The sequence below is a fragment of the Solanum dulcamara genome, chromosome 11, assembly GCF_947179165.1.
Source record: "Solanum dulcamara chromosome 11, daSolDulc1.2, whole genome shotgun sequence".
NCBI lineage: Eukaryota > Viridiplantae > Streptophyta > Magnoliopsida > Solanales > Solanaceae > Solanum > Solanum dulcamara.
The window spans coordinates 38105971-38119172 of record NC_077247.1 but is presented as its reverse complement, the minus strand read 5'-3'; the positions used below and the strand labels follow the sequence as shown (position 1 = coordinate 38119172).

At 34.7% G+C, this 13202-nt stretch overlaps 1 protein-coding gene across 2 annotated transcripts; it reads left to right on the top strand.

The window, feature by feature from the left end:
* Positions 1-1766: 1766 nt before the first annotated feature.
* LOC129875269 (CBS domain-containing protein CBSX1, chloroplastic-like) lies at positions 1767-10816 on the top strand. 2 transcript variants are annotated; one of them, XR_008763130.1, is made up of 9 exons: positions 1767-2122; positions 3031-3118; positions 3194-3258; positions 7421-7469; positions 7775-7827; positions 9461-9576; positions 9679-9736; positions 9820-10256; positions 10547-10816. XR_008763130.1 is itself a non-coding variant. In XM_055950721.1 (8 exons), the coding sequence occupies exons 1-8, from the start codon at positions 1922-1924 to the stop codon at positions 9898-9900; spliced, it is 711 nt and encodes a 236-aa protein (XP_055806696.1). In that variant the 5' UTR covers positions 1767-1921; the 3' UTR covers positions 9901-10308. The 2 variants fall into 2 exon arrangements, 1 of the variants encoding a protein (XP_055806696.1); XM_055950721.1 differs by lacking the exon at positions 10547-10816 and having other exon boundaries at positions 9820-10308.
* The last annotated feature ends 2386 nt before the right edge of the window (positions 10817-13202 follow it).

Below are 13202 nucleotides of genomic sequence, written 5' to 3'. Positions count from 1 at the left end.
ATGTTTACCTCTTTCAAGTGAGATGTTAATTATTTTAGGTCCATGTGTTAGTGTGAAAACTAAACATAGTAGACGAGCTAGACAGAGTTAGTAGTGACCCGTAGTTTGGAAACCCATCTATGTGATAGAAGGGCTACGCCTTGATCTATATTAGAGTTGGCAGCGGACCAACTAAAAGGGATGACAAGTTAGGCTTGAACTACTTTAATGAGGTTAATGGGAATGATAATAGTTTGTGCATAAAGGTTTGACGAGTATATTTTCTTAAGAGCATGTCTTCTTCTTGTTAATTTCTTTATATTATGCAGTGAGTATCGAGTTGATCGATGATGCCTATCAGTACGTGTTGTTTGTATTGATACTACTCTTGCTATGCCATTTGACATAGTTTGGTTGCAGGGTCAGTGATGTTTCTTAGGTGAATACGAAGATGATTCTCCAATAGCTTCTACTCTTCCTTCCTTATGGTGGGAGTTGTGTCATTACCTTATTTATACTTTATATGTTTAGAAGCTCTTGTACTTGTTTAGACTAGTATCCTTGAGGGTGTTAGATTGTTCCTTATAATAAACCATCGGAGTTTTTTTAAGTTGATAAAAAAGCTTCCTTCCTTATGGTGGAAACTCTTTTGGCCTATTATTGATAATTGTTAAACTTCCGCATGATATTTTTTAGGGTTCTCCTATCTAGGTATTAGAGTAGGTGCTCGCACGATCCGGTGAGTTGGGTCGTGACATTATATAAGAGGACTAAAATAAATTTATTGACATAATTTTAACCCAAATCTCTAAATTCGATAGTACCTTAAAATTTAAATTTGTACCCAAAAAAATAGATTGATTATAAAAAGGATAGAGAATAATACTCCCTTCATTTCATATTAAGTGAATTTGTGAGGCAATGCACACATATTAAGAAAAATATTTAAAGACATAATTTGAATCATACTTTCCACTATTTCCCTTTGTAAAATCATAAATATAACTTTGCAAGTAGTGTAATTTATCTCCTAGAAAATATAAAACTTCAATAAATAAATGTGCAAATATGAAAAAAGTTTTAAACATCTATCTTGAACTTTGAATAATTAATTATTTTGAACAAGAAAAAATTCCTCAAAAATTTACTTAATATGGAATGGAGGGATTAATGGGAAAAGTGTCGAGGAATTGCAAAAAAGGATGAAAAACAAAAGCGGAAAAAGATAAAGAAATGAATTCTATCGCATTCAATGAAGAATTATAAACTTAAAAACCCACTTGTAGTTTGCACTAAACAAGAAAAGGAATATCTGCTGAGCCTAGTTGAAAATACTCCATTGGTTAACAAAAAAAAAAAAAAACTTGCACATTAAAATATCTGCCAATGAATCTCTGAGACTAATATTATTTCCATTGTCAATTTTCTGATGAGATATTTTAGTAGGGCACAACCACTATAATCATATTTTATATACGGAATACAAACATTTTCTTTTAATAAGAACAAATATATGTTTGGTGAAATAATTTTTTTTTGGTTAGCTTTTCCTCAACGGATATTTATATTTTTTAATTTTGATTGTTAATAAATAGATACTTAAACTTATATAAAATTGAATAAATAGATATATATTTTTTTATATCACATAATATACATAGAATATTAAATAAGACATGTATATTTATTCAATTCTATATAAATTTAAATATTTATTTGTATATGTCCAAAAAAAATTGGAGGATAAGGCCAAGTTAAAAAGTGATGTTAAAAAAATCTAACAAATACAGTAGTACTTCACCAATTTGATAAGAGCAGAGCCAACAAAAGATAACTAATCAACAGGGTCTTGTGGCTCTAGCTTCGAAATTTCTGTAAAAAGCCATTGCTGTAGCACCTTCACTTCCCATTCTTCTGAATTCTCTTCTTCCAAAATCTGACGATGTCATCTATCTCACCGTCGGGACTCTCCCTCCGCCGCTCCTCCGCCGCTTTCCACCACCAGCTGCCTTGCTTACTCTTATCTCCCTCATGCCGGAAAGTTACTACTTTCGCTAAATGTTTCCTCTCCCTACGCCTTTGGAATTCGCGCAAGCATTTCTCCGTGACCGCCAGCAACACTTTGACGGCCAATTCTGTAGAGGTATACCTTCATATCCAAATCTTATATACCGGTTGAACTAAATGCTTAACCTTTATACAGACAATTTTCCAAATTTCTAATAGGATGGGTAAATTCCACAATCATTGAAAGAAGGCCTTCCCAAGACAGGATTTTTAGCCAGTCGTTTGTTACAGTTACTCTCTCCATTTCAATTTGTTTGTCGTTAGTTACTATTTGGACAATCAAAAAGATATTTTTATACCAGTTTTTTCAATACTTTCTAAATATTTTAAATTGTTAACTAATTTGACTTATAGTACATTTTTTGTAGTTTCTAAATATGCAACGTTTAATTCAAAAAATTGATGATTCTATGTCCGAATTCACACTGAATAATAGTTAGTTTTAACCCTCATACTCCAAATCAAGCCATACAAATTGAAACAAAGGGTGTGCAAATATGACTTAGTTAGAAGATGTGCTATAGATCTGGATGTGTTCCGTAGATGTGGGAATACATGTGGCTCTTTCGCGATCATCTTCACTGCAATGAAACATAGATATCTCTCATGTGCACTTTTTCTTATAAGTTATTTGTGTGAGCTAGATAATTTAATCCTTGATCAATTGGTGATAGAAGCAGTCAACTTGAGGTTTCAATCTAACCCAAGTAAATCAACAGATAATTTTCACTTAAGTAAATTGTAATACTTTTTGGTTCCTTCACACAAACACCTTGCTCACAAGTTGCTGCTTGATTGAATTTTTGTGGCAGTTTTCACGTCAGTTTTCAAATACATTTTATATGTGTTTCCTTTCAATAGGTTTTCCTTTCCTTTTTTTCATTTGATCTTAATTGAACTGTAATTGCATTCTTCTTTTTATCAAGAAGTTCCTCTTCCTCATGAATGTCCACCAAATGATAAGCTTATATATACTTGTGGCAGCCAAGAAATGGTGTATATACAGTAGGTGATTTCATGACAAGAAAAGATGATCTACATGTGGTAAAACCATCAACATCTGTAGATGAAGGTATTTTATTACCCACTTAAATAATAGCTACTCACCCTCTTGTTAATTCCTGATACATGATTATTGCTGCAACAGCCTTGGAAATTTTGGTAGAACGCAGAATCACTGGTTTCCCTGTGGTTGATAATGGCTGGAAATTGGTAAGTTCTGTTTTCTAATGTAAGCTGCATAATTCATTGCAGATCTTGTTGTATTAGATGGAAGTATCACTTACACGGTGGCAGTGTTTTGAGAAGCGAGAAGCGGAAAAAAGCGACGGGGGCTCGCTTCACAGAAGCGAGAAGCGTGAAGCGAAGCGCATGCTTTTTTCAGAAAAAGCGCTATTTAGTATAAAAATATAAAATATAAAATATAAAATATGCATAGACAAATAATCAAAAATTGGCCATGAAAGTGGTCTATGGGCTCCACTTTTTGATAAATTCCCTTTATGCAGTTAATTAAACATCCAATAACCATTCTCCACTTCATATCACCAGCCCACTAGCCTAATAAAACAGCTGCAGCAGTATTAAAAAAAAATAAAGCAGCTGCAGTGGGTAATAAAGCAGCCCTTGTTTTGTGTAATAAAGCAGCCCTTGTTTTGTGTAATAAAATCACTATAAAAAATTCAACCAAATTTTTCAGCTCAACAAATTAATTAATATTATATGATAAAATGATTTATGAGAAAAAGAAAATCATGATACAGATAGAAAAAAACAGAGCATAGCTTAACAAAACAGAGTTCACTGAGAACCCAAATCAAAAAAAAAAAAACGGCCAATAATTAATTTATTGGCTGGATAGAAACAGAAAAAGAAGATGAGAAGAAGTGATGAAGAGAAAAAGAGAAGAACATCACAGCGGCAGAAGCTGAATAGAAATAAAAATAGAAAGAGAAAGAGAAGAAGAGAAGAAGAGAAGAAGAAGAGAAGAAAAACTAACCTGGTTGAAGTTTGAACTGACGAAGTCTCGAAGAAGTCACAGCAGCGAATAATTAATTGTAAGTTTACAGATTTGTTCTTTTAAAATAAACCCTAGTGCCGCTTTTAACAAATAAGCGCGCTTTTTTCTTGCTTCAACATGAAGCGCGCTTCTCGCTTCTTCCATGAAGCGCACGCTTTTCTATTTTCGCTTCGCTTCACGGTATTGAAGCGCTAGTGCCTCGCCTCGCTTCGCTTCACGCTTAAAGCGAGCGCTTTAGCGTTTTTTCACAACACTGCACGGTGGTTAAGTTCCCTGCTTATGTAATATTCCCTTTCGATATGTTTTAAACTTAATCTTACGTGAAAGCTAATTCCTTAAATAAAATTCTGAAATGGTTCCAAACTATAAGTTTGGTGTTGATTTCATTCTCAACCTTTGAATTGTTTCTCACTTTATAACATTTCATTTTGAAAGGTCATATGCAGGGGCGGAGCTACAGGGGTGCGAGGGGTGGCAACCGAACCCCCTTCGTCGGAAAATTGCACTATATATACTGCGAATTTTTTTATTCATGTACAAATATATTTTTTGCATCCCCTTAACAAATGGAGATTGTGGATCAGTGGATAAGGCGCCTGTGATTGAGCCCGTGGTCGCGGGTTCGATTCTCGGCAATGACACATTTTTTTACTTTTTTCATCCAGTCCCTTATTTTTTAATTTTCTTGAACCCCCTTATCAAATATTTTGGTTCCGCCCCTGGTCTTATGTATGTAAAATTTAGGGTTCTTTTGCTGCACTGTGTGTAAAGCACTTGACACCTGGGAAGGGTATAAAACAGAACTAAAACAAAACCTTGGAACAGTTACATAGAATAGAAGATAAAAAATAAAAATAAACTTGTCAAAAACAAAAAGGAGAGAAAACAGCTTAGCTTCTTTTTCATGGAGGGTGAAGGGAAGGGCTTATGTAGGGATGTTGGGCAGATGCTAGGGATGTGGTTATGGTTGGCAAGGAAGGGGAAGATATGTGGGCAATGGGTTGGAGGTTTGTTGGGGTTGGCTGGAGAAAAGCTGTGGGGGAGGTGACTCTGCATGATTAGAAAAAAGTCGGTTTTAGGGAGTTCTATGCTGCTGGAAGGGGATGGTAGTTGGGACTAGTCTCCATGTTAGGGTCCCCCCCCTTCCCCGCGTTCTTTTTGTGACATGATTTTTAAATTTTTCTTCTCATTCTTGTATTTTCTTGTTTCTTTGGGCTTTGTCGAGTGATTTTCACGTGACATAGGAAAATCACTTTTGAATTCACAACAGTTAAAAGGGAACAACAATAACAACAACAATTAAAAGGGAGATCTTTCTAAAAAAAAGGAAATGTAATAAAAAGAGTACTAAAAGGAAGTGATTGAGGACTGTTTCAAGAATTATTCATGATTTCTCATTCAAGTTCATAAAGATAAATATTATCATATCAAAGTGTTAGGAACAATTTTAGTACTCTACAAAATCTATCTTGTAGAAAATAAAGGTCGCTAATGATACATGTGGAACATTAAAGTTAGATAGAATACAATGATAGAGGTCTCTAATGATACATGCGGGTCAAGAACTCGCACATCCAAAAGAGAATGTTGAGATGGATGTGCGGGCATATAGAAGAGATAAGATTAAGAATGAAGATATTCAGGACAAGGTGGGAGTGGCCTCCGTGGTGGACAAGATGCGAGAGGTGAGGTTGAGATGGTTCGGGCATGTGAAAAGGAGATGCACATATGTCCCAATAAGGAGTCCTAGTGATAAGGTGTAAGAGGTTGCTATTGTGGGTATGAGGAGTGGTAGAGGTAAGCCGAAGACGTATTAAGGAGAGGTGATTAGACATGACATGACACACCTGCAACTTACCGAAGACATGACTCTATATAGGAAGATGTGAAGGTTGAGGATTAGGGTAGAATGTTAATAGGTAGTCGAGGGTTGTATAATGTCTCTTTTTAATATTGTTATTATTACTCTTTCACAATCTTAGTCTTCGATTTATTATTACATGTTGTTTCCTTCGCTCCGTACCTTTGCGTCAATTACTGTATTATTTATTGTTGCTACTGTTCTTTTCTTCATTATTTTCTAATTGGCTTCTTTACTACTATATTCCCTTTCATACTATTTTTGATATGTTATACTTGGGAGTCTATCAGAAACAATCTCTCTACCGTCACAAGGTAGGGTTAAGGTTGCATACACATCACTCTCCCAAGACCCCACCTGAGGGATTACACTGGATTTGTTGTTGTAGAAACGATGATATAGGTCATAGTCTTTGTCATTTAAGAACTCATTCTTTACTCAGATGGGGGCCTTTAGGCAAAAGCTTAAAACAGAGCATTGCATATGAACAATGAAGAGAATGTTATTTGCTTCATATGTCTATCGGAAATTTCTCATAGTTGGTGATATGATGACATACTGGTTAAAGCTAAGTGATCTTCATTCTGATACCTTGATATTTTTGTGTGTGTGTTACAATTTACAGCTTTTTGCTAGTAGATGTTGTTTATATTGTAGCATACCACCATCTCAAATAGTGTTGAAGAGCTACTTATCTTACCACCATGATAAATGATCTTCATTCCTGTTTTATGTTTTCTTTTCTTTCTGTATTTCTATTGGAACTTGGTAGACTTGATCAAAGAATTTTCTGTTCTTTGGTTTTGATTTCCAACGATCTTCTGAAAGTAATGACATTAATGATTCCATCTTTGTCGTTTACTTTCATTTATTTGTCAGTGTTGCATTATAGTTTTTCTTGGTCAATAGTCATGATGTCTATTCAAATTAATTAGTCCAGGAACACAGAAGTTTGTAAAATTCTTTTCATTTCCCATAAAATATTTCTTTTTGCTATAGAAGTTTGGATGTTATTTTTGAATCTTTTGCAGTTCTTCAAACTCTTTGATCGTACATAAATTGGAATTCTTTTGTCAACAAACATGAAGTATAAGTAGTAATATTCTCCTGGTAATATAAGGCAATAGAATTTTGCACTCTTCTTTTTTCATCGTTGATTTCTAAATTATTTGATGGTACATGAATAGGAATATCTTCTTTATCTCTCACTTTTAGTAATTTTACTTTCTAGTGACTGAGTTTTTGGTATATTCCAAGTATGTACTGGACTCAACTATTTTGAGTGCTCATCAATTTTTTTTTAAAAATATTTAGTTAATAGAACATGTAGCTGGCGGTACGACAAATATGAAATTAAGAGTGCTTATGTTGCCCCCAAGGATATAATCATATACATTAGATTCAGATATCAAATTCAAAGATATTTCGTAATAATATGTTTGTCAAGTATTATGATATTTCACACCGGAACTTGACGTTCTCTTCTGCTGCAGGTTGGTCTTGTTTCTGATTATGATCTTTTGGCTCTGGACTCTGTATCAGGTATAGCTTTTAGTTCTGATGTGAGAGCGACACCGTTTGGAGTTAGAAAAGATCCATTGGCTTTAGGCCCATATTTTAGTAGGATCCCTTTCAACAAGACATGGAACCTTTTGGTATCTGTGTTCACTTTTTTCTGCTATAAGGAAAATTGGAAATGATTACCTATAGCATATTATATCCTTCTGAAGACTATCATAATGTTTTGAGTTTGATTTTAAAGTTGTCCATTATTTGGGAGTCCTCGTACTCCTGCCAAAGCATTATTTTCAGAGGAGAATAAGTGCATCTCTTGCTCTTTTTCTTAGGTACAGGAGGAGCTGATGCAAACATGTTCCCCGAAGTGGACAGCAACTGGAAAGTAAGCATATTATGCTTCATTGCTAGATTGTCTCTTGGATGCTTGTTGATCATCTAATTTACTAGTTCCCCACAAACATTTTTTTTTCAGTGTGAAACTCCAAATTAAAAATATTTCTACTTATTGGAAGGTATAAATAGTCTTTATTTCTGCATAGAAAGCTATTAACATTAGCCTTGTAGTTGTTTTTAGAGAAGAGGATACTTCATCTAATAATTATGAAGACCCTGAGAACAAATTAACTGGGAGAGAACAAATTTTATCGTCAAATCTTTGATAAGCTTAATTATTGACATGTAGCAAGTTGGTTAAATATCATAAGTGGTACAGTTGTCCCCTAAAGAGGATCTAGCTTCCAATATGTATGGAACTCAAAAGAAAGTGATTGATGACTGAGATTGTGGACAACCTCATGATTGTTTTACTTACAATGTTCGCCTCTGCATGTAATCTGCTGCACTATTTGTAGTGGTTCTATTTATAAACAGGACTTAAAGAGTTTAGACCTTTACTCTTCCAGGAAACTTCATATGGACAAAAGTACATGGGTTAAGCAACATCTGATAATCAGATCTGTTCCTATACTCGGGAATAAAAATGCTAGGTCAATGATTATTTGGTTTGAGCTACTAATCAAATTCAAACCATACTTTCACAATACCCAAATTCATCCAATCTGATCTTTTAACACGAATTTATAACAAGTTACATTTTTTTCCTTCTCAAAGAAAGCATCCAGAGAAATTATTTAATAGTTCAGAGATGAAAGACCATTGAAAAGAGAGGAAAAAAAGGTCAAATGAAAACCATGTACTCGAACAATTTCTGGCATTCTCATTTACTTATCAACAAGTGAAAGTTGCATTGGAGACTACACTACGGCACAAAGCTTACTGACGTTCTATTATAGTCTGATTGCACAAGCTACTCAAAAACAAACCCTTGATTAATTGATCAAGAAAAGAACATAGGAATGCATCCTGCAAAAACAGGCAACACAGACAGCTTGTGTGAGTCTGTACAGTGCATTGTTTGAGCACATTCTGAACTACAAAACATGCTCGTCATAGTTCATTCTTGCTAACGGATATATGGATGTTGAGGTGCTAATCCATTGATTGCTTTTTCTAACCTGCTACAGCCCAATCACTAACCAACAGCATCTTATAAACATCTAGTGGTTAGTGATTTACTCGGAAGTATCTTGTTAGCATCTTGTGTTAAGTGATATGGTTTTGGTTTCATCTTACTCAGCATGGGATGTTTCTAACCAGATACTTCCCCCAATGTTGAACCATCTGTCATTTCTTGTCCCAAAATTTGTTTTCTTATCCAATAGTAGACTTCTTATTTCCAAGTTACTTTATTCAACTTGTGGAACAGTTGAATACATTTACTTTTTCCAGGCTGAACTAGTGCAGGTGGCTGTGTTGGTATTAATTATTCTTGGCATTACTCTAATACTTGCACACACACGTTGCCTGATTACCTTCCTCAACTTGAGGACATTTGCTTGGCTGTATGGAGGAGCTATGGAAATGCACTTAATAATATGTCGAAAACCAAAGTTGTTCTGACCTCACAAACAAAGCTATTAAAGTTCTGACGCATCCAATTTGACTTGTAAATGCAGACATTCAATGAGGTTCAAAAGTTGATTAGTAAGACCAAGGGGAAAGTGGTTGGTGATTTGATGACACCTGCTCCACTAGTAGTTCGGGAGTCTACCAATCTTGAGGATGCAGCAAGGTAGTATCAGCTTAACTTCCTTTAGCCAATTTTATGTTTCTATTACATAGTAGGAAGAGGCAGCAAACAGTGTGTCTCATTTGTACTTGTCTAATTTGTCAGACTTCTGCTCAAAACAAAATATCGTCGTCTTCCTGTTGTAGATAGTGATGGAAAGTTGGTAAGATTCTGAGACCTTGCTTTTGTGCATCAGTAATTCTCTACCTTGCGATACTCTAATTAATCAGTTGTCCTATAATGAAGGTGGGAATAATAACTAGGGGAAATGTTGTGCGAGCTGCCCTTCGTATAAAACGGATCATGGAAATGGAAGGCCAACAGTGATCAATTGGATTCAGCAGTAAACATGCATGGATGCAGTTCAGTTCGAGAAACGTAGAATCATATGTTCTCCTTTTCCCGTAGAGGAGAGGTGACATACGGCAGTCAAATTTACATTAGTAGGATTTGCCAACCGGTTGAATCTAGGATATTTATGTAAGTTTTTAGAAGATGAAAACGAACATTCTGCAATGTGCAAGATATACAGAGTTTAGTTTGTAGATAATACAGTTCCATGGCTCCATGAGAAATATTTGCGAGTCAAAACTCCTCACAGGTATGTGCCACAGAAGAACATATCATTTGTAATTGGAAGGAATTTTATTTGAGGTGCACATTGAAAAGGAGGCTTCTTCGAGGTACAGAGCTAAACACTTCTTGATTGGATAAAATATTTTGATTGCATTTTCATTTTTGGGGACGATGGCCAAATAAAAATATTTACAGCCGCTGGCCAATCTGCATACATTATACACTAGTTATACACATATTATACATCTTCCGAGTATACATACATTATACACTAGTTATGCACATATTATACATCTTCCGTCTATTCTTCCCTTCATTTTTTGTAATCTAATACAGCAATTTGCAGAGCTTGGTATTTAATATATGTCCCTGTTTCCCTTTTGTTTTATTTCTACAGCGGAGGCTTAGTTTCCATTCTCTGATATGTGAGTACGAGACATTATTATGTTATACATCTACATAATTTAATAGTTAGGTAGGATGTTTACCGTTATGATGGTGTCTTTTCGTTACATAATTTAGCAGTGTTTTGGTTTGTATTATCTCTATCTGACTGTAACTTTCTTATACAATTACTTGGGATTAGTGTAAACATTTGTTTTTACAATATCAGTATACCTTTGATAGCAGGTTAATTGCTGCTTACATCAAACCCCATTAATGTTTATCAAGAGATTTCCTCTGTAATTACTTAAAAAGTGAACTGATTGTGCCAAATATTATTTTATACCATCATTACATGGAACTTAAAATTAATGTAGCAATTACATCAAATGTAGATAAACAGTTTCTGATCCGCCTATTCAAAACTCATTACTATTAAGTTTGTTTACGACAAGAGTATCTAGAGCAGACTGGACCAAAAAAAAGAAGTTATGATGAGTAGAAACACAGGCAGTAAGTTTATAATCAAATCAATAAATACATGATTATGCTTATCGGACTCGTTGTATTGTGTGAGTTCTTATTAAATCCCTATATGTGCCTATGCTCTCTATCTTGGTGAAAACAAAATAAATGTGAATAGTTCTATCCTTGTTGTCAACGACTCGAATTTTGAAGAATCTATGTCATGTTGTGAAGTACCATGTATTTATTCTGAATTCGATCATGAGGAAGAATGATATTTTGTCAATTTAATGTTTTGAAAGTAGTTTGAGATAGTATACATTCTGAAACTCGATGGGAAAGAGAATTATTTTGTGAATTAATGTTTTAAAAGAAGTTTGAGCATGTTTACATTTTTGGAATTCAATGGGAAAGAAGGTTGTAAAAATTACTTATACCCATTGTTGTTAATGACTCCGATTTTGAAGAATCTGCTCGTCATATTGTAAAGTATAATGTATACATTCTGTTATATATTTTTATAATATTAATAGATATACTTTCAGATACACATCTTGTGAATTAACAGGTATACATTCAATTATGTTGCGTAAGAATAGATATACATTCTGTTAGGAATTAGTTTATGAAGACAAAAGACAGATGTAAATAACCAAGAAAGAAATCTGGAAACAAAACGTTAGACACACAATTTTTAACGTAGAAAACCGGAAAAAAACACGGACGAGCAAATTCCACTATGTAAGAGGTAGAGTACAACAAGTCCTCAAGAACTTCAAATGCAACAATGAGGACAAGAATAAAGAAAACCTCAGTACAATACTCTATGTTCTCCCTACAGCAGTAAAAAAATATATACATATATGTATATATGTAAAAAGAGAAGGGGAGCCTTGGAGTAACTGGTAAAGTTAATAGATGCTCGTCATTACCATAAAAGCCCCAAAGGGCAATCAAGTGTTGTAAACACCAGCTAAGTTCAAAAAATGTTTGAACTTAGAAACAGGAAGTGGCTTAGTAAGCATATTTGCAGGATTCTCCGAAGTGTGAACTTTCTTAACTACAATCTCTCCCGTAATCATTGTATCTCTTATATAATGGCATTTCACACTAATATGCTTAGTCTTGGAATGATAAGCATCATTCTTTGTCAGATGTATTGCACTCTGACTATCTGAAAACACAACAGTAGTATCTTGTGAAACACCAAGCTCAAGAATAAGACCGCATAACCATGTAGCCTCCTTCACACCTTCAGTTGCTACAACATACTCTGCTTCTGTAGTGGATAGAGTAGCAATGGATTGCAAAGATACTTTCCAACTGAGAACCAGAACATAAAGTGAAGATGTATCCAGACAAAGATCTGCGCTTATCAAGATCACCACCGTAATCAGAATCAACAAACCCAACAATATCATTAGATATCACCTTGTTCCTGTCAAAAACCAAGCCTAGATTGACTGTAACTTTCAAATATCGAAAAATCCACTTCACCACATCCCAATGATACTTTCCAGAATTGTGCATATACCGACTTACCATACTCACAACGTATGCAAGATCGGGTATAGTGTAGACTATGGCATACATAAGACTACCAACTGCACTAGAGTAGGGAATGTTAGATATCATTACAACCTCTTCATCTGTTTTCGGACAAAATTCAGAAGATATCTTGAAGTGGGCTACTAGGGGAGTTGTGACAGGCTTGTTCTTACTCATATTGAACTTGTCAAGGATCTTCTCAATGTAATTTTTCTGAGACAAGTATAGCTTTCCAGCTTGTCGTTCTCTGTGAATCTCCATTCCTAGAATCTTCTTTGCTGCACCAAGTTTCTTCATCTCAAACTCATTACTAAATTGAGTCTTCAGCTTGTTGATCAAAGACATGTCTTTTGAAGGAATCAACCTGTCATCCACATATAATAACAAGTAATTGAAGGAACCATTTGAAGACAGTTGAAAGTACACGCAATTATCATACAGACTTCGTGTGTAGCCTTGACCAACCATAAATGCATCAAATTGCTTGTACCACTGCCTGGGTGCTTGTTTAAGCCAATACAAGGACCTTTTCAATTGACAAACACATTGTTCATTTCCAGGAACAACAAACCTCTCGGGTTGCTTTATGTAAATTTCTTCCTCCAATTCTCTATGTAGAAAAGCTGTTTTAACATCTAACTGCTCCAATTCCAAAT